Consider the following 20,560-nt stretch of genomic DNA (forward strand, 5'->3'; position numbering starts at 1 on the left):
CCCCGCAACGGGGTGAACTCCTGTTGCTTGGTCCCTGTCAACCTAGCAGTTCGAAAGCACATCAAAGTGCAAGTAGATAAATAGGTACCGCTCCGGCGGGAAAGTAAGCAGTGTTTCCATGTGCTGCTCTGGTTCGCCAGAAGCGGCTTAGTCATGCTGGCCACATGACCTGGAAGCTGTATGCTGGCTCCCTCAGCCAATAAACCGAGATGACCGCCGCAACCCCAGAATCGATCACGACTGGACCTAATGGTCAGGGGTCCCTTTACCTTTAAATATCACTCATCATTGAACTTCACTTCCTATATCCCATGTCTTCTTCAAGTCTTCCTCTTTTGTTGTTGAGACTATGCTAATAGGGACACTTTCAACAGCTCAGCTATCCTTTGCCTCATGGAATCTGACTCACTAGCTCTCTCCCAGATTACCTGCTTTGGGCATTATATTGCACAGTGGGAATCCCGATAGCAGAAACCCTTGTGTTTGTGATAGATTAATCCCGCATTACGGATCATGGAAGCCACTTTCAACTTGGGCAGTTTTAATACATGTTAAATATTTTCAAAATTAACAGCAAATGTCTGGAGAAGATGAAGTTGAGTTCTCTGATAAAGATGAACCTGAAGGAGATGGAGATGGTTCTAGTGATTGTCCCACCATCCGGGCTCCTTTAACTTTCCTAAAAAGCCACCAAGGTGTAGTCATAGCAGCTGATTGGCTAGTTGGAGGGAAGCAAGCTGTGACAGCTTCATGGGATAGAACAGCAAACCTGTATGATGTGGAGACATCTGAACTGGTGCACTCTCTGACAGGTACCTCTTTGTGTAGAAGTTTCATTTTTGTCCATTTGTTTCAGAGGCTGATTGTGGGTTCTAGGCTGCCACTGTTAATGTGGGACTTAGAAATTCAAACTTCCGGGCAAGGAAGAGTAACCCCCATTGTTTATTATGAATGTGAGATTCCTCTGTACTCTGTGTCGCCCCGTTTCTTCTTTGAACTTCCATGTTCCTCTTCTCCCAAAGGGTCAGTGTGCAATCTGAAAACAGACTCCCAAGGGGGAGTAGAATATATTTCTAGCAGTTTAACTGTTTACAAAGGGGTTGCTTTTCTGTTGTGATCAGACAGCTTAGTTGCCTTTAATAACAGATATGTGAAGCAGAAGTGGCCAGATTGTTGCTTTATTCATACAAAATGTATATCAGTTAAAATTTTTAAATGAGATCTTTGTCACAAAACATGGACCAAGATGGCCATTCTGCTTATGTAGCTTTCTCCTATAGCTATTTTCCACCTGCTATACTAGCCACAGAAGCTTAATATATCATGGATTATCATCAGATGTGCAACCAAAGCCTTCAATTAACTAGACATAAGAAATGAAACGTGTAATGTGGTTATGATTATTGGACCAGTTTCTGCCCAATAAAGAGTTTTGTGGAATTTGGTTCAGTTTTAATTAAGAGGTTCTTTCCTACATATGGTCATATTACCAAGTTACCTAGGTGGGGGTTTTCCACCACTTTCACCCTATAGAGCAATGACATCTAGATTGTTTTTCCTAAACTATTTTGTGTCTGTAGGCATTGGGCATGGTATAACTTGTGTGCAGCTGCTCTGTTGCCAGTGGCAAGCTATAATGTGGCAGTAGTGTGTTAATTAGTAGGAGATTAAACTGCAGTGTGTACCTAAAGTAGAGGGATGAACCAGATGATTTGTGGCTCCTTGCAGCCCTGTGATTTTGCAGCTCTAAGCATAGGCCTTAAATTTTATATTCAGTCAATGTAAACAGCTGCTGCAAATCAGCTTTGACGACAATTTGTCTAAGCCACAAAGAACTCAACATGCAAAGAGCAGACTAACTTGTCTGACATTTCTGGTCACAGCTTTTCAACAACGTGGGCAAGTCAGGCACTACTTTAGATGCAGAATTTTCTAGTGCATCTGCCTCAAACATGAACCCTGCACTTTTGAAAAAGGCACACCAAGATAGTTTAGCGGGTTGTTGGCCAGGTGGTATTTCCCATTCAGAGTACCTTCCTGGCCCTTCTTATCTCTGCATGGTTAATCAAGGAGTCAGGCTGTCTGTTTTTGTTTTGGTGCTTAGCAGATCTTTGTAGAGTAAACTGTATTCAGTATTCCCGAGGAATGGTAAAATCTTGGATCTATATGCTCTTAAATGCATTCCTTTAGATGAAATGAAGAGTCTAATCTATGTTAGCGATGAGGGCCCAGGAATCTGGAGTAGGTAGTAAAATTCTAACCCACCTTTTTGCCACCAAAGCATAAGAATTGTGTCTGATGTTTTTCCTCCTCAGTGTTTGTGGAATTGAAAGGTCATGCATTCTCAATGCCTTAATATTTTTATCTGTGGTTGTAGGACACGACCAAGAACTTACACATTGTTGCACGCATCCCACCCAACGTCTTGTGGTGACCTCCTCACGAGACACGACTTTCCGTCTGTGGGATTTCAGAGACCCTTCTATCCATTCTGTGAATGTCTTTCAGGGCCATACAGAGTAAGTGACAGCAGTTTCTTAAAGTTTTTAAGCGGGAGGCTGGTTGCGTTGGGCTACTTGAACAAGATACTTTTTCTTTTTTATAATTATATTTATTATTTTTCCAAATTATTTCAAATCGAACCGAATTACTTTAATGCAGTTTCTTAAAATCAGGTTTCCCTCTCCTGTTGCAAACATATATCCATCATTTCTTCCCATAGCTGCATCATTTCTTATTCAGTATCCAGTTGTCATCCTTCACTTGCCATTAAGCCATTCTTCCAGCTTTTTCCTCCTTACAAACAGCACCTGTGTTACGTCTTATAAATATAAAATCCAGTTCATGTGTTTAGTCCTTCATATATATATTTGTTCCAGACCTGGTGTGCTGAGAGAGCTACTATCTTCCATTGTTCAGTTCTTTGCAGTGTTTATCTGGATGAACTTGTACCAAATACTTTCAGACCTCTTCAGGTTTTAACAGTAATCATTTTGAAATGTTCTCTTATCAAAACTCTTTTCTCCCACCCCAATTAAAACTTCGTTAGTGCCAAGGAGAATTAAGATAAGATACCCATCTTCTTATTGCAGAGAATGAGACTTCAAGAGGCTGCATTAAAAAATTGTAGCTATGCTGCATTATGGAAAAGGGTAGCACCATCAGACAATGGGCTGGTTTTCCAACAGCAGCCCCCATTGCACCTTGAAGGCTGCTGGAAAAGTCCTGCCACCCCAGGACAGGTGTGAGGAACCTGCGGCCATCCCCATTGGGGGATGTTGGAGCAGCCCTGTTCTTCTAGCGCAGAACTTGGGAATCTATGGCTCTTCAGATGTTGTTGGACTGTGAATCTTAATAGTTTCAGCCAGCATGGCCTGTGGTCATGGACGATGGCAGTTGCAGATGAACAACATCTGGAGGTCCATAGGTTTTCCATTCCTGTCCTAGGGCCTGTCCAGTGTTTTAGCAGGAGGATTTAACAGAAGGTTTAGTAGAGACTAGGGATGCTCATATGTAGTTGATCTTGTTTCAAGTATTTATATTCTGCTTTTCATTTAAAAAGATTGCACAGCAGTTTACAAAACAAAATACAGTATATAAAACATCAAAATAGGATTCTGCTCAATATACCCCCCCTCACTCAACCCTAGATTTGTGCGGTAGTAGGGATTTCTGGACTCCTTTAAAGGTCAAATGGTGTTTTCCTAGGTCAGCTGCCATAATCTGCTGATGAGTGCTTATCCTGGATTTTGGCAGTCCCTCAGATAGAGGCAACGGGGACAGATCTACATGAGTCTTACTCAATTTCCAAGGGATAGCGTGGCAATCTTAATGTTGCAGTGTGTGCTGCGACTTAGGTTCAGGTTACCATGTAGCAAGCAGTCATAAGCATATTAAAAACATTTTTTTGAAGATCATAATGATCCTCCCCAGATATAAAAAAGAGGAAAGTGTTGGAACTGCTCAAATTTCAGCTGGAAGATACTATCAAAACAAAGAGCACATGGCATGCAAAAGCCCTGCAATAATTATTCACAGTAGTAGCAACAAAGGATTGAGGTTAAATGTCAAGTGAGTTGCCAGGACTCAATTACAATGGGGTGGTTGGCAGGAAGACTAGAAGTAAAGGCAGTAGAATCACATGTCCTGCAGTGTTCTTCAAAGTCCATAAAGGAGGTAACATTCAGAAGCATAAACCTTAGAAGTGTGGGATCCACCCATTGACTCTCAGCATGCCACAGGTCAGCACAAGTAATTGACTAATCTTATGTCCTGCTTTTCCTTTAGAGAGTTCAGATGAGCTTGCCTGGGTCTCCCACTGGTCTTCTATACAGGCACTGTACAAGTTGTAGCAAGAATATTACTTTGTGCAGGCGGCATTAAAGAACTGGTGCTGAAAGATCTACAGTAATTACCTTTTTGATTTTAGGCTCAATTCAAAGGGCTGTTTTTGACCCTACACAGCTTAGTTTCCATTTGGAGAGTATGCGGAAGACAGCCCTGGGCTGTTTCACCCTTTAACTAGTTCTCTTTTTCTCTCCCATAAAAACCACACTCTCTTTTAAAGTGTGCTTGCAGTTGCAGATTAAATATACAGTGCAGGTGGATGTTTCTTAAGTTGCTCTGACTGTTAAGACTGTTCTCCTAAGTGCCATAACTGTACCAACTGCCATCACTGCCACAGAGTGTATGACAGCTCTTGCAATTAATCCATTTCATGTGCATTTTGGATTCTAATATCCCACAGATCATGCCTATCAGCAGGAAGCTTCCTCCTGATAACCCCACCCCCCACATCTTAAGATTGTCCAGATAAATTCTCTCTGCAATCTGAACTGTGGTGCCTGGCCATGCAGGAGCCTTCTTGGTGGTGGTGCCCAACATACCTTCCCAGGAAGTTTCACCAACTCCTCTGTCTTTATGACCTTCAAGTGACAGGTCGACACCTTGTTTCAATAAGCTTTTAGCTGAATTGGGTTATGCGCTAGAGTCCCATATCCCTGTTAATTGTTTTTATTTTGTACATAATATATAATTGTATGTTCCTGTAAACTGTCAGCCTTGCTGTAGTATGGCATTTAAGCTTACTGAATAATAATAAATAGTTTAAGGAATGAGAGGTATCAACATTTCTAGGCATCTGCTTTAGATGAAAAAGCTAGGTTTTTTCCCCAAACTGTAGTTTTTAGTGCTGCTTAAATTAAAAAGCTGCTTTGTTAGCACTGTAATTAGCTCTGTAATTACCTTTCGGACAAATTGAATTCCATAATGGCAACTTTTGACACCAAGAAATAGAGGTGAACGCATTAAAAACAACCCCTTTCTCTCATAATTTTCTGTCTATTACCAGTCTATTAGCATCCCACAAATGTGCTAGAGTTTCCTAGCAGGTCTAACCATAAGTAAGGAACACTGCAGATCTCCATATACATAATTTCTTTTTCTTTTTAGTTAGCCACATCATCTAGCCAATGTGGATTTTTGCTTGTAGTGAGGGAGGCATCCACTGATCAGTGCTGAATATCCAACCCACAAGTTATTTGTACAGTGGTTATCTGTAAAGTGGGGTTTGGGATAGTCAAAAGCTAGCATTGGCCCTTATTTGGAAGGTCCATCTGGGGTCAGTTTACTGTTTGACACTTTGGCAAGGGTCACCATGAGTACTGGGAAGGAGGATAATATCCTTGGTGTCAGTGAAATGTCCCTTGTGTTCTGAGGTAGCTGGGGATCGTGGGCATCAAACCATTATTTAGGACACTATAGACAATGTTGTTGATTGAGACCAGCATATGGTCCCGGAAGACTCCTTAACAGAACCTTAAGAACCTACAGAGAGTTGTCCTCTTTGCCTTGATTCTTCAGACCCAGTCTACCTTTGGTGAAGTTCTGGGGAGCATGGACTTGATCTTTAATCAGAAGACCATTGAAGACCTATCCTCTTCACCTGAAAGAACCAACAGTGGTTAGGGCATTTTCCTGAACTTGTGACAAGGATTCTAAAGCTCCGTTTCATTGTAAACATAGTTTTCCAGTTTTTGTGGCTTCTAAGGGGAATTCCTGTATAAAACATAATCGAGAATACTCAATAAAAAAGGTCTTAGTATGTTAACAGGTTGATAGGATTCCTGCATTGCAGGGGATTGGACTTGATGACCCTCAGTGTCCCTTCCAACTCTACAATTGTATAATTTTGTGAATACTTCCATTAGTAGAAATGAAGTTTTATGCTAAAAAGTGTCTTTGTGCCTAACTTGCAAATTTATCAAAGCTCTCCACCTCTCTTACAACAGCCTACTTGCGTTGCCTACTTTGGCTTTGTGTGCTGTGAAGACTATTAATGTCAGTGCTTTAAACTTTCTGTCTAGGATATTATATCTACATGACTTGGGAGAGGGACTGTGAGAGTAATGAGTTGTGCGCTGTGTGTCCTGTCTTCAGAAACCACCCAGGTTAACTCTTTAAGGTTCTCTAGAAGTGGCAGGCTAAAAATGAGATTTAGCATGTGAAGGTGGAAAATAACATTTGTACCAAAGACTCAAAAGTTGGTTTCCTTAGAAGCTACAAGTGATTACAGGCAAGCGATTATGTCGGTGCCCCAAAAGTGTTCTCTCCTCCCTGCCCCGATCAGATGAAATTTCTACTTGAAAAGCACAGCTTGTCGCATTTTTTGAGCTAGTAACGTCAAAATTCCCTCCAGTGATTCCAGTAAAGTGGAAGCTACCGATGAAACAATTTGGATTGCATGCATGATCAAGATACTAGATGTATACAGGACAAACACTTTTTATGGATTGGCAGCCTAGCGATATTTGGTGTCGCCCGAAGGAATAGTTTGACAGTAACTTTAGTGATCATTTATCTCCAGACAAGATTCTTGCATTTTGTTCGTGGCTGTCTGCTTCTTTATCTGTAGCCCACTATATCAACGAATTAGAAATTTGCCTTTAAACAGGGAGTAGTCATGTTAGTCTACAAGCGAAAAGTCCTACACACATCCTCATGTATATTTATCTCTTCATCTGTTATCACTTGATTTTGTACAGCTCAGTGTGTACGTAGGCACTCTGAAAAACTTTTGTAACAAGATTTAGCTCTTGGGGTCAAGAAGACCTTCGGTGGAAATAAACACTAGATTGCCTAGTTGAGTTATTTCCTCCCATGATGGCTGGAGCATGTACACTTGAGGCTTGCTCTCATCCCAGGCAGAATCCAGGGTCAAGTAACAACTGAGCTGGCTTATGTTTACGTGCTACGTGGTAGTTGATTCACACCCAAAGATGCTATATAGAAGACAGGTTCATAAGTTTTCTTTGAGCCTCTCCAGGGTGCAATAATACAGCACATTCAATAGGTCTCTATTTTCAAACTAAATTTATGAAATTATTTGTAACTCTTTTAAAAGTTTTTATAATGAAGGAACATCCTTTTAATTAAAGATGCATCTCTTGATTCTAAAGGGATAGTTCCGTTAGATAGTAAAGATCTATCTGTTTTTACATATATTGGATATATCTATATCTCTAATTGATTAGATCCCTTCCGCAAATGGGTGGCACTTCCCAGTGACAGAAGCGCTGTTTCACACCTCATGTAGAAAAGTAAAACTAAAGACAAAGAATCTAGCACAAGTGGAAGCTGAACTTGCCTGTGTCAATGTTGCACTGTGAAGCCTCGTGTTGAGTATTTGCAGAGGAGCTTTTGCTTCATCACAGTTCTTTGGATCCAGTCTGATGATTCTGTGCCTATTTACTCCATTTTAATGTGTGTGCATATATATTTTCTGTTGTAAAAAAGCAGATAATACAAAAAACGTTTGGTACATTAAACAAATAATAACCTAAGTGATCTATGGCACCCTTAGGTGCTTTCATCCAGTTTCTTCTGTGAAATTGTGCAGTTTTCTTTGTTCTGAAAGATAGGGTTGGCAAGTTTGCTGCCCCAGACAAGTGGGCAACTGCAAAATTTTAAGCTTTTGATTAACAGATGCAAGCTATGCTTCTACAGCTGTGGTTAAAAATTAGTTAACCAATTTGGGTTGAATAATCTGGATGTGTTCCAGCAGATGGCGCCTTAATTCTGTTTTTAAACCTGAAAAACACATTTCAGGCATATGCAGTTTCTATAAAGAATGGGAAGCTTAGCTATGTAGACTATAAAACAAAGCAGTTTGTGGTTTAGTTTTTTAAAATTTAAGTTACATGGTTTTTTCCAGTAGGATTTTTCGGGTGCCTTAGCTTAAATTTGTGTGTTTTAGAAACACATATTTTTTTCCTCTGGATAAGAAAGATCAGCATGAAGGATTAAGTGCAGGTAGAAAATGTTTGCTTCTGTGGGCTTGGTGACACTTGATGTAAGAAAGTGATGGTTGGAAACTTCCACATGATACTGGTGTATGTAGTACTTCAGGATTAAAATATAAAACAAGGCTTGACATGGCAAGTTTTTCAACACTGGATAATAAGAGGGTGTTTGCAAGGGAGAGTGTGACTAAGGCTAAGAAAATTCAGCTGTGTTTATTCTTGCTAGAAAATAAGGGTACCAGAATGAGATTTTGTTTTTTTCAAAAATACATCTTACTAATGCATGTTTACTAAGAAAGAACCAAAACTGGAATCAGAACTTGCATTGCAATCTTAAACATTTCTAATCAGAAGTAAGTCCTATTGAATTCAGTGGGGCTTATTTCCAGTTAAGTGTGGTTATGATTGCAGGCTTAGTTGCTTTGAAAAGGAAAATTCATACATAAGCTTCTGCAAACATTTTAACATTCGTTTGTAGGCCAGGATGCTTGTACACTGTAGAGAAATGCAAGATTGATGCCCTGATCTTGGGTATAATCACTTGGTCTCACTGAATACTCTAATACATAAGTGCATGTGTACTCAAGACTGAATTATTGTTTGAAAGCAGTGACCTCCCCACAAAATGTGAGTTACTCATCTTTATCTGTGGGGTGAAAAATCTATATTTAAGACTTTTCTGTGATAGGAGTAGTTAGGGAAGAATGGTGTTTTTCCTTAATGACACATACATGTTTCAGTTTATCTTGAACAGTTGCCTGGTCTGTATGGTATAGTAGCTTGTAAGTAAAATCCTAATGAGACTTTGGGAACCTTGGCATTTCTTAGATTCTTGGAAAGAAAACCCTTTAGCTTAAATTTATGCGGAGGTAGATATTCAACATTTAAATCCCATTTCTTCCTCTGTATCCATGCATATAACAACAGCAAGGCTTTGGATGTGCTTTGACACATGTACACATGTATTGACCTAACTGGCCACAGAAGGATCTGGAGCAGTGGGAGGCCAGGGCAGTGGTCCACATCTCTTCCCACCCAGTCTGATTTCACTTCTATGGAATAGGTGACAGTAGGCCTTGTGTTACTGGTTCTCTACATATGCTGCGTCAGATATAGGACATATGTGTCCACATCTACCAATCTGCCTAGAATGCTTCATCAGCGATGGCATAGCCCTGTGCATTCCTCACCATTACTGCGTCCTTTGATAACAGAATATAGCCAACTTACATAGGAGCGTCTTGTTTTCAAAAGCCCCCATTCATTTTAACGATGATTTGGGGGTGGGGTGGGGGTATATATTCTGATGGTTGGCAACTTGGTCAGGCTGACTTTCCCCCAGGCCCCAGTACAACATACCTTATTGTTCCTTTCCCCCTACTTTAAGCAAGCCCTACCATTCTTAGCTTTGATGTTCCTTGATGCCTAAGCACTGGGCTTCTTAGACATCCACTCAGAGCTCCTCCTCATGTTTCTCCCGCCCGCCCGCCCAACGTTTCTGCACATATTCTTCACCATTAGCATTATGTTTCTGAATGGCTAACTTTGCTAACGTTTGCCATTTGATCAATAAGGATTACTTCATGCTAGGGAAATGGTAATTATTCACAAACTACCATTTAAACCAGTTGCAATCTCTGCCTCGACACGTTAGCATTTTGCAGCAGGCATACCTCTTCCCAGAATGTAATGGATTTATCTGGTTCTCTCTCCACCCCCCCACCCCCCACAATGCAACGGCAACCCTCTCTGAAATATCATGCTGTGTGAGTGAAATGGGCACTGCAGTGTTAATTTTTTTGAAGCGGTTCCAAACAGCACACCGCATCAGCATTTCATGGTCCAGCATTTTCTGCATCATATTTTTTTCCCCCCATGAGTGTGAAATTTCAGCAGATTGTTATGCAAAACAGTTTTGTGTCTCTGTGTGACTGGGGAGACAGCTGTTAGTCCTAATGAGGAGTGCTAGCATTACAGTATTTCCGTTGATTGAGACCCACGGAGGGAGCAGAATGTTCCAGATCAGGCAGTGGTGTGTGGTGAAAAAGTGCCACTCTGTCAGCTGGAAGTGTATGCTCGGCTGCTCTCTACGACAAGATAAATGAGTTTTGCCGGGGCTTGGCAGAGTCTGAAGTTTTTCCAGAGAATGGTAGTAGCACACCAAGTTCCCTGTGGGGGACCCACAGTTTAAGGGTGTCGTAAGATTACTGTCTCTTTGCCAACATTTTTTTTTATGCCCAAAGATACCTGTCACCCACTCGTGAGTTATGAAAAGCCTAATGCCTTTTAGCGTTCCATTAACACAGAGTCTTAATGATCCTTTGTTGACATTTTTCATTAATTTAGCCGAGGGGATGTTAACCACCCTTTTAAGTTGGCCACGGTTGCTAGAGAACCCAGCATTGAGTGAGAAGAAAGTGGGGGAAATCTTAATTTACCCTCTGTTCCCCCAATTCTGTATTTAAATGTTCCAGATTCGGCAAAGATTGAGCTTTGGGCAGTATGTGTTTTGTCAATAAGCCTCCACACATTAAATCAAGTGCTTTACTTAACCCCCTGCTTTCCACTGACTTTAGAGTTCAAGCCTCCAATTCTGTCCATATGTATAAAAGTTGGCCTTGCTCCTGTATTGTTTGTTGCAGGAACGGCGATCTTGTAGTCCAGTGTCAAAGAAAGCTACCTGTTAAACTAGCTGAAAGGTGTAATAGGTTTGGGACAAGAAATAATGGTTCCTATTGTGTTGTTGTGCCATGAGGTGCCATTTGTGGAGGACCTAAATTGACAGACTGCTTATAAAGGAGCATGGTAATTAAAGGGTTGCTTAGATGTCTTTATGCAGTTAGTGAACAATCTGTGAGGATGTTTCCTGCTCACTGAAATAATTCATGGCAGGTGTTTGCGTGCATGAGTATATACAATTTTAATTTTTTTAAAGCCAAGTGTCCGCTGGAACCTTAAGAGCTAACAAATCTATTGGTTCATAAGCTTTTGTAGGCAGGAGCCCACTTCATTAGACGCGTGAAGTGAACAGGGAAGTGGTAGTGGCGACTCTTATTAGGTGAGTGAGGTTTAAAATGGACATATTCTTATGCTACCCATGCAGCCATCCAATCAATTGAAATAAACATAAGAAGAGCTTGCTAGATCAAGCCAATGGCCAACTAGTCCACTATCCTGTTCTTATGGCCTCTCAAGTAGGACCCAAGCACAAAAACACTTTCCCCCCTTTGGTTTCCATCAACTGGTATTCAGAAGCATTAGCGCCTAACCATTATGGTTAAGTATCTTCTTCTTCTTCTTCTTCTTCTTCTTCTTCTTCTTCTTCTTCTTCTTCTTCTTCTTCTTCTTCTTCTTCTCTTCTTCGGTGATCACTGGTAGCCGAGTAAGATTGTCTTCCATAAACACGGTTTTAACAATGATTCCATAAGTGACGGTGGAGGCCAATTCTGGACCCACACGTCCTTCCATAGTGGGGACGTTGGTTTCCTGGTGGGAGTTGATCACGGTGTGGATTTGCCTTCCTCTTAGCACATTTCTCCCTTGCGTCCAGAGTTCGAGTGTCTTCAAAGCCCATGACACCTAGGAGTCAAGTCACTAGGAGTCAGCATGTCCAGAGCTGTAAGACTAAAAACAGCCAACTCTTGCTGGTTACAGATCAGCTTCCATGATACCACATGTGGCGTTACTATCTTTCTAATGACTTAACTTATCCAGCTCTCTAGTTAAAAGAAATTGCATTAGTGCATTGAGTTAGTCTTTAAGATCCGTAAGAAACTTTGATTTTCCTGTTACAGCTTATTACTCTTATTATTCTTAAAGACTATATTTACTCCAAAGTGCTTGCAAGGAAAACAGATTTTCTTGGTGTTCAGTTTTTGGATAAAGGAAAGCTCATACATGAAGATTTGGGAGTGCTTTGGGAAGTATTTCTTTTACATAGAAATACAAAGTGTACATCCTTCAAGGTTATTCAGCTTTTAGTAATAATTATTAACAGACCATTATACTTATTGAGAGCCCCCTTTTCAAAATGAGACCCTTTAATGTACAGTAGACACACACATTTACAGCCAAATCAACATACACATATCACACCTAGCTTAAGACATGGTATTTATGGTGAATAAATATTCTTGAGACTTTACTCTGGTATCTGAAATCAATGTAACTGCATTCTCTTAACTTTGAAATGAAAGTCAGCCATGTGCCCTCCTATTTGTTAATAGGTAATAGTATTGCAGTAATCTAGCTTCGATAACTGAGGCATGGATAACTGAGGCCAGGCCTGTCTCCTCTAGAAATGGTTACGGCTTGTAAACCAGTTGGCAAAAGGCAGTCCTCTTCACCTGAATATGTGAGGAAATTATTGCACCAAGGAGCACCCAAACCAACCACCCAGACCTTTAAGGCGAATGCAGCCTTACTTAGAACAGGCCACATAACCCTTACAGATTTTTAAGCACTCTTGAATAGCGGCATCTCCCTCTTGTTCACACCAATCCACTTTGAACTAATGCCAGACATTGGGTTGTCATCTCTACTGCCTCCCTGGGATCAGATGTTGAGAATAAGTGGTAGAGCAGAGTGTAATTTGCATTTGAATGACACTCCAGCACTTCACTCCGCGATATGACCAAAGGGGATATCCAAAGCTGCTGAGAGGTTCAAATGATTGTTGTACATTTGCCCAATGGAAAATTTCAGGAAAATAGCGGGTGGAGAGTGGCAAGCACAAATTGGAAATAGAGGGGGTTTAAACAGAACAGAAATCTGATTAGATCCAATTCAGCTGTTCCGTTCCATTCCGTTTGGAAGGGGTTTGATGTGCATTATAATTGTAATGGTTTTAGTTATTTTTATAATTGCATATTCTATTGTTGTAACCCACTCAAGATCCTTAGGGTGAAGGGTGGGTAAGAAATCTTACTGAACATACATACATACATACATACATACATACAAGACATTTGAGAAAATCACTGAATTATGGCAGTCATCCATTCTAGCATGCACAAGGTTCAGTCCTTGGCATCTCTGGATAAACAGGGCTTCGGAGAGCAAAAATGGGGAAAGCTTCTTTCGTAGACCTTGGAGAGACCCCCTGTCAGATGGAGCATGCAGTGCTGGATTAAATGGGCTTGTGATATAATGCAATCTTACATGTTTTAAAAATCTACTTCTTCTGCGCAAAATCTTTATACTAGCTGTGTTTGATCTTCTCGGTTATCTAGCATTCATAAGATAAGGGTACTGCTAGTAAAGAGTTAATCTCTGGTATTTTCTGTCTTTTTCAAACAACAACAACAACAACACATGCAACCTATACTGTAACCTTTTGGGATGCAGTTTGAGATGCAAATTTAAACAAGTGGGGGGAAAGTGTTCAGGTCCTTGGGCAGAAGAAGTTGAAAAGCAGAGAGCTTGGAATGGTTTCTCGAAAATACAAGCTTTTAAATCTTAACTAGATGAATAATTTTAATGCATGATGAAAGAATCAAATCTATTGTCATGCGTTGTGGAACAGTGAAATGCTCCGCTTGCGCGGCTATTTCCGTATGTAATGCATATAGTTTGGGAGACGAAGACGTTCTCCTGGCTGTGAATGTGTATGGTAAGTGGCGATCTTCCATAGATTCTGTGGCTGTTCTTAATTGCTTGTGCCTCCACAGTAGGTCAGGCGCATAGGCATCTGTAATTGGGTATTGGGCTCGGAAAGCTCAAGTGAAGACCTTTAGTTCTTGCCACATAATTACCCTGTGGCACTCTGATACAGCATTAAAAAACTTCGTACCACTGACATAATGGTGTTTGGATCTAATTAGACTTTAATTTGATGTCAATTTAAATTAAGAGGGCCTGCACATACTAGTCCATTGTGACTTGGGTAATACTAATCTCAATCAGTAGGCTGACTAGGACATGAAATCAAATTCTCACAGTACAATAGAAGTGACAGGAGCAACTTGACACCTTAAATTAAAATTACTAAAATCTGAGCAATTGATGTGCATGACCCTCAAGCTATACAGGATAGGTCATTAAATGCGATCCATAGAAATTGAGCTAAGAAGCACACTGTAATGAACCAGGGGAGGGAAAGAAAGGCTTTGTTAGCGTGCTGTGTAGGTGGAAACAAGCTCAAGGCTTTGTAGACTAGAATTAAAGCAATACCTTAAAACCTCGGTCTTTGTCCTTTCAGATGTAATAGATAACATGCTCCTGGTTTCTGGGGTTACATATTTTTATCTTCTGATCCTTGATTTGCTAATAGTAATTCAAACATGGCATTTTTATTTTTTTTTAAAAAATCTTGATCTAGAGTAGGCATAACACAGAAACATGACGTCCACTTTTTCCTTATGACTGAAGGGTGATTTTTATATGTCTTATGAAGTCTCATTTCTTGTCGAAGAGATCAGTTGCCTTATTTTAACATGTACTTGTATGTTAAAAATATTAAACTTCTTGTTTGATAAGGGATGCTGTTGATTGATCTCGGTGCTCTGCAGCTTTTAGCTACAAACTTTGTGTTTCCAGTAGTAATCCACTTGTTAGGGTTTTAAAATCATTGGATTTAAAGTTTGCTTCTGTCCTCTCTCTCCCCCCCCCCCCGCCGAATAGTGTTGTATTGTAAAAGTGAAAAATGGCATGTCTATTTTAGGTAATAATGCTAAATATGGCTCTAATGTTCCCCCCTCCCTTTAAGCACTGTGACTTCAGCTGTCTTCACTGTGGGAGACAATGTTGTTTCGGGTAGTGATGACCGTACTGTGAAAGTCTGGGACTTGAAAAATATGAGGTCGCCTATTGCCACTATTCGCACAGATTCTGCAGTAAACAGGTAAGCCCAAACAGTCCAGTTGGTTAAATATAGGAGGTATTGGTTTGGTTTTCATGAATTATTATTATTATTTTGCTAATGCTAGACTAGGCACAATGGGTGCTATGTCTTTGGGATTAATGATGTACATGTACAGCAGAGTAACAACTCTGATTGGACATCTCAGTGGTACTGTTTTAGTCATGGGGCCTAGTTTTTGTAGAAACTATTATAGTATGTTCAGAATGGTGCCCATGACAGATGGGCTCTTCAAAGAGAGAGAATTGAAGAGAGGTGGAGTATTGCGTGCAAATCAGTTACAAATTCTTCGTGGGGATCCCACATGCATTCTGGGTTGGACAGACTAGTTCCTGAATTTGTATCCCAAAGAGGGCATGTGGCTCTGAAGCATTACCTATCTGAGTGGAGAGCTTGGTTCTAGACCTAAAGCTATCATATGTCTTTGGACCATTCTGTGGACATCAAAGGAAAACCAATTTCAGGCTTCTTAGTCTGGTGCACCTTAGAATTTTTGTTTTTGTTTTTTAACTGTTTTGCATGACTGAAAATATTTGAATTTGCAGGAACAATTAACTGAATTTATGTAACAGGCCTAAGTCCAAAGGCTTAATCCAAAGATTCTCCTTCATTCAGCTAAAGCATTTTATTTGGATGTATGACCTTCTGAAATGTTCCTTAGTTCTTGGTGGTGATGGGAACCCAAGAAAATTCATGTGTGCATGAGGAAAGCCTTGCAGTGACGTTCTTGCTACATTGCTGTGTGTGGTGGCAGCGGCAGTGTGAATTTTGATCATCGTCATCTTTAGAAACAAGTGTTTTTCCAGTACTTGATTTTGTTGTAAAAATAAAGTAATATGTATTTGCGGGAAATGTGTACAAGATAAACCTCCAATTAAATCATTTTCAGTGAACTTGAACAACTGTCGGTTCTCATTTGTCAAGCTCCCTAGCTTATTTTTATCTCTCCTGTGCAGGATTAATGTTTGTGTCGGCCAAAGAATCATTGCCCTTCCACATGACAACCGGCAGGTTAGATTATTTGACATGTCTGGAGTGCGATTAGCACGGCTCCCTCGCAGCAACAGACAGGTACCAGAATTTTGAGTTCTATATGTAAGAAAGATCCCTGCTCCCAACCTCTTTTCTCTGTGTGTATGCGTAATTAGAAATATTGATAGCAGAATACCTGATCCGAAGATAATGTCTTTAACAGTCGTCAAGTTGCATATATTGAACAGAGGTTGTCAGTGTAAAACAACTGCCTTGGATTAAGCCTGTTTCTGAGCCCAATTCAAAGTTTTGTCCTTTAAAGCAGGATTATTATTCATTTCATTATGAACTGCTTCCTAGGAACATCTCAGTATGATTTCACAATGCGCCTTCATAGTACCAATAAGAACCTTCTTTTCGATTGGGGCCATTGGCCCACAGAAATGAACCATGGCCTTCAGGTTCTTATTTCAGAAGCAAATGAATGTTTTCCATTCCAGTACTTCCCTCAGATAAACTGGAATCTGGGCTTCTACATAGGGAGGGGTTGTAACTCACCGTAAGTCCCTGTTTTCCCTTTCCACCTCCAACCTTGAGGGTGGAAAGGAGAAGTGCAGGGAAACTTTGAAAGCCTTTTCCTCCCCCACCTCTTTTGCACCCCCAGAGTTGGAGATGCCAAGGAGTGAAAAAGGATCATGAAGAACTTTCAGAACCTCCCTGCACTTCTCCTTTTCATTCTGAAATGTTGGAGGTGGAAAGGGGAAGTGGCTGATTTGAGACAGGGACAGGTAGGGGAGCCAGTATTCTAACGCAGCCATTTCTGTTGTCACAGGGGCATAGAAGAATGGTTTGCTGTTCAGCATGGAGTGAAGACCACCCGATCTGCAATCTGTTCACTTGTGGATTTGATCGGCAGGCCATTGGGTGGAACATCAATATTCCTGCCTTGCTTCAGGAAAAATGAGATGCTGAAAGAATTCTTCCCCGGACCCCTCAGTTTTGTTGCCATAGACTTTTTTTGTGCAGACTTTCCTGTAAGCTGGTCTGCTGTTAACATAAAAGGTGCACCTTGAAAGGGAGTGTGTTGCAAATGTTGTTATCACATTGTGCACAGTTTGCATGAAATGTACAGAAAAAATATGTGACCTTTTCAAAGAAGCTAGATTCTTGCATATGGACTTTTATAACTTGGCATCCACTGGTGAGTAGAAGGATATATGGCTTTCCTATGGAGCATATAAGTGTTCATAAGTTATTCAGCCTAGATGAACAGTAGGGCATTATGTTTGACTTAAATGTGAATTCTGTGTACTTATTGTGAAGAATATATAGTCTGCCTTTCCCTCATCATTTTACATATCTGCCTTGTGATTAAGGAGCGTATAGGGCTAAACTTAAGATGAAGGGTGAATTTCAGAAGTATGGTGGAGATTTCCCCTCCCATCTATATTTGAGCACTCCTGCTGATTTGAGCACTCCAATGTAGTATTTGAGTCTGATTTGAGCACTCCAATGTATTTATTTATTGGAGTATTTATTTCAATTCCCAATTTAAGGGAAAAAATACAGTTTTTTTTAAAGCATTGGGCATAGAATGTTGGTTTGCCATGTTGAATATATTCCTATACATTTCAAGAACTAACTGGTTCACCCTTACCCTGTTGGCTGGAGCCACCATTCTGTGTTTTGGTATTTTACATAACTGCAAACTAAAAAATATTATAATCACGGCAATCTGAGCAAGTTTTTAAGCACTTTAGTTTATAGCAGCTGTTATAAACCACAAGCGGCAGATGAAATTTCCTAGAGAATGTGAGGCCTATATCTAAGAAGGATTTACATTGCTACATTTTGTGAAGTTTTTTTATTATAAAAAAAACAGAGAATAAATCTTGAGGATTTTGGGGTTGTTGTTTTTTAAAAGAATGCACCTGTGTTTAACATATTTCAAAATGGGACCTCTCCCATCAATGTTCTGTTTTTGGGCCAACAACACTATGCCAGAGATCCAAAAGATCAGACTAGTTATACATGCCAATAAACGTGGTAAGCCACTTTTGAAATTAAGTGGCCCTGTCAGAAGCAGATTGTAATATGGCATTGTGCTTGGGAGCGGGTCTGCTGTTCAAAGACAAAAGTAAGGCAGCTCGTTGGACATGCCCCAACCCTTGGTCATGCTAACATTGTTCTTTGGATCCTGGCCATTGCAACTATGTGTGCTACCTCAAAAATGAATGTGGGGCTACTATGAATCTTGCTGTTTAACCTTGATAACACACTTTGGGTCTCATTCCAATGTGCTGTCATAAAGAGTAGAAGACAATCATACCAAATTTCAAGCTTGTACTTTGTCAAGACATAACTTGTTAACTTGGAAGGAAGGTCCTTGTGTTGTTTCACACCATTCGACAGGCGGTCCTTAGATGGGTTTTGCTCTTCCTGAGTTGTGTTGTTAGCTTGATGTGTGCGATTAATATTCCCAAGCATTTCTGGTAGCCAACTGTCTTGAAGAAGGTTAATGAGACCGTACATTAGGACTCCTTCATAGATGTTGTATTTGCAGCTGAGGGCAGGCAGTGCTTCTCTAAACTGTCTGTCCACATCTCAGGGTTGGAGCCAAAATAATCAAAGTGGTAATGTAGGTTGCTTATAAAAGGTTTAAAATTAATTCCCCTACATTACTTTGAGTTACACTTCCTTGATCAGTTCTCCTCTTCCTCCTCCAGTTATTGTGTTCCATAGCACTGTCCAATAGGAATTTAAGAAGCTGACTCTAGGGGAGAGAGTGGAGGCACCATTTATGAGAGTGCTGAAATCATAGCAAGTTGAGGCATAACGTTATAGCATGTCATATAGGAGTTAAAGTAGTTTATGGAGAAGATAATTAATGCAAGAAGCATATAATAAGTGAATAGCTTGATCTGTGGGCAAAAGGATCTGTGATCCCAAAGCTTAAGTGGCTATGTAGCACTAAAGCCTGGAACGAGTAAATGACTGAGGCTTGTGATTATATTATCAAATGTATAATGATAAGTAAATGATGACTTGGAATTTGATTTAAAACCCATAAGAGATACCGCTTTTCGCTTCCCTAATCCATGTCATCCTCTACCCATACTCGATGGCAAAACTCAAATGAGTTGTGGATGGCTTTATTGCATGTTTTATTATATCGTTTTGCAGCATGTGCTTCTATTTGGGTCTTGTCACAGAGTGACTGGATGGGGAAGCAGTGTAGAGAGAAGCAATCTTGCCACATCACTCCTTTATTTATCATTGTTAAAAGACAATGTTTTGCCTACATGCTCCCTAGCTAATGGGTGTTGCAGGCATTTCGGGTGAATGCAACAAACTCCTTTAGAATGTCTAGACCTGCCTTAGGGTAGAGCTTGGGTTCTCAGTGGTTTCATTGACTTGGGAATCACCCATTGAGTGGCTTGGGCTCATAGCTCTCCACCTTCAGTGAGAGATGATGGGTGCCAGTTGCATGGACAGTTCATATGAATGGAGTCTTTACATTTTAAAAATACATATTAAATAACAACAGTGGAGCCCGCTGAAATTGATGCCCTCTGTCACTGAGCTTTATATATCACCAAAGGGCCACCCTCCTGTAGCAGAGGTATCTACATGCTTGTTCCCACTCAGCCACATGTCTTGGCTTCATTGAAAGGAGCAAGTTAGTTAAGTGTTGTGTTGAGGCAACAGGTGCCTGTCCCAACAGTAGATGAATGGTAGCAGTGAAAACAATTATACATTTCACATTTTCTGGTCTTCACATGATAATGAACAGGTGTTCTAATAACTGCTGTGAGTATTGATTTAATTATGTCTTGCATTTCACAAAGAAGGAAAGTGTTACATATTTTCAGTATTGAAACGTAGTTTTGCATAAGATCGCTTTATCACTGGGCAAATCACAAAGACCTGTGTCTGTCTGTCTTTCTCTGTGTATATGTGGTCTTCAAACAGTGCACATCATTTTTTTGAAAATGAAAACATCTGTACCTATTTCAGAAATCGGAAGAATCTTATTTTGATGCCTAAGTCTTTGAAAACCAACTTCCGCAGAGGAAGAAAATCCTGTACTCGTATGTCAGTGTAGAACCACTTGTTTTTTTGTTTACTGATATTCTGGTGATTTTGTGTTTTTTTAGATGTTCAATGTGTGTCTTTGTTGCAATTTGAAAATGCCATTAAATCATTCAGCATTGTTTCCGAATGTGTGTTTTTAATAAGCTCTAAATGATCTGATTTGTGCAAGTCTCACCTTGCTCTCTATGTCCTAAGTGAAAGCAGCCAAGTGGAATTTCCCCCAATATATTTCAGGTGAATCTCCCCCCCCCCCCCATTTCTTCTGCTCCTTGAATTGGAACTAGATGTTCAGACACAAGGGGCTGCTGCTGAAGGAACAAGCCTATGGGTCCTT

General features: G+C 40.3%; 1 protein-coding gene across 5 annotated transcripts in view; it reads left to right on the forward strand.

The window, feature by feature from the left end:
* Positions 1 to 20,347, forward strand: part of WDR37 (WD repeat domain 37) — a 59,702-nt gene extending 39,355 nt beyond the window's left edge. For all 5 annotated transcript variants that reach the window (XM_083467043.1, XM_083467044.1, XM_083467041.1 and 2 more), the window contains 5 exons: positions 575 to 812; positions 2,378 to 2,519; positions 15,007 to 15,141; positions 16,116 to 16,230; positions 16,964 to 20,347. In XM_083467043.1, the coding sequence (XP_083323169.1) occupies positions 575 to 812; positions 2,378 to 2,519; positions 15,007 to 15,141; positions 16,116 to 16,230; positions 16,964 to 17,095 (762 nt within the window). In that variant the 3' untranslated portion in view covers positions 17,096 to 20,347. The remainder of the gene's footprint in view (positions 1 to 574; positions 813 to 2,377; positions 2,520 to 15,006; positions 15,142 to 16,115; positions 16,231 to 16,963) is intronic.
* The last annotated feature ends 213 nt before the right edge of the window (positions 20,348 to 20,560 follow it).

This window comes from Podarcis liolepis (genome assembly GCF_965112155.1).
Source record: "Podarcis liolepis genome assembly, chromosome: 12".
NCBI classification, from domain to species: Eukaryota; Metazoa; Chordata; class Lepidosauria; order Squamata; family Lacertidae; genus Podarcis; species Podarcis liolepis.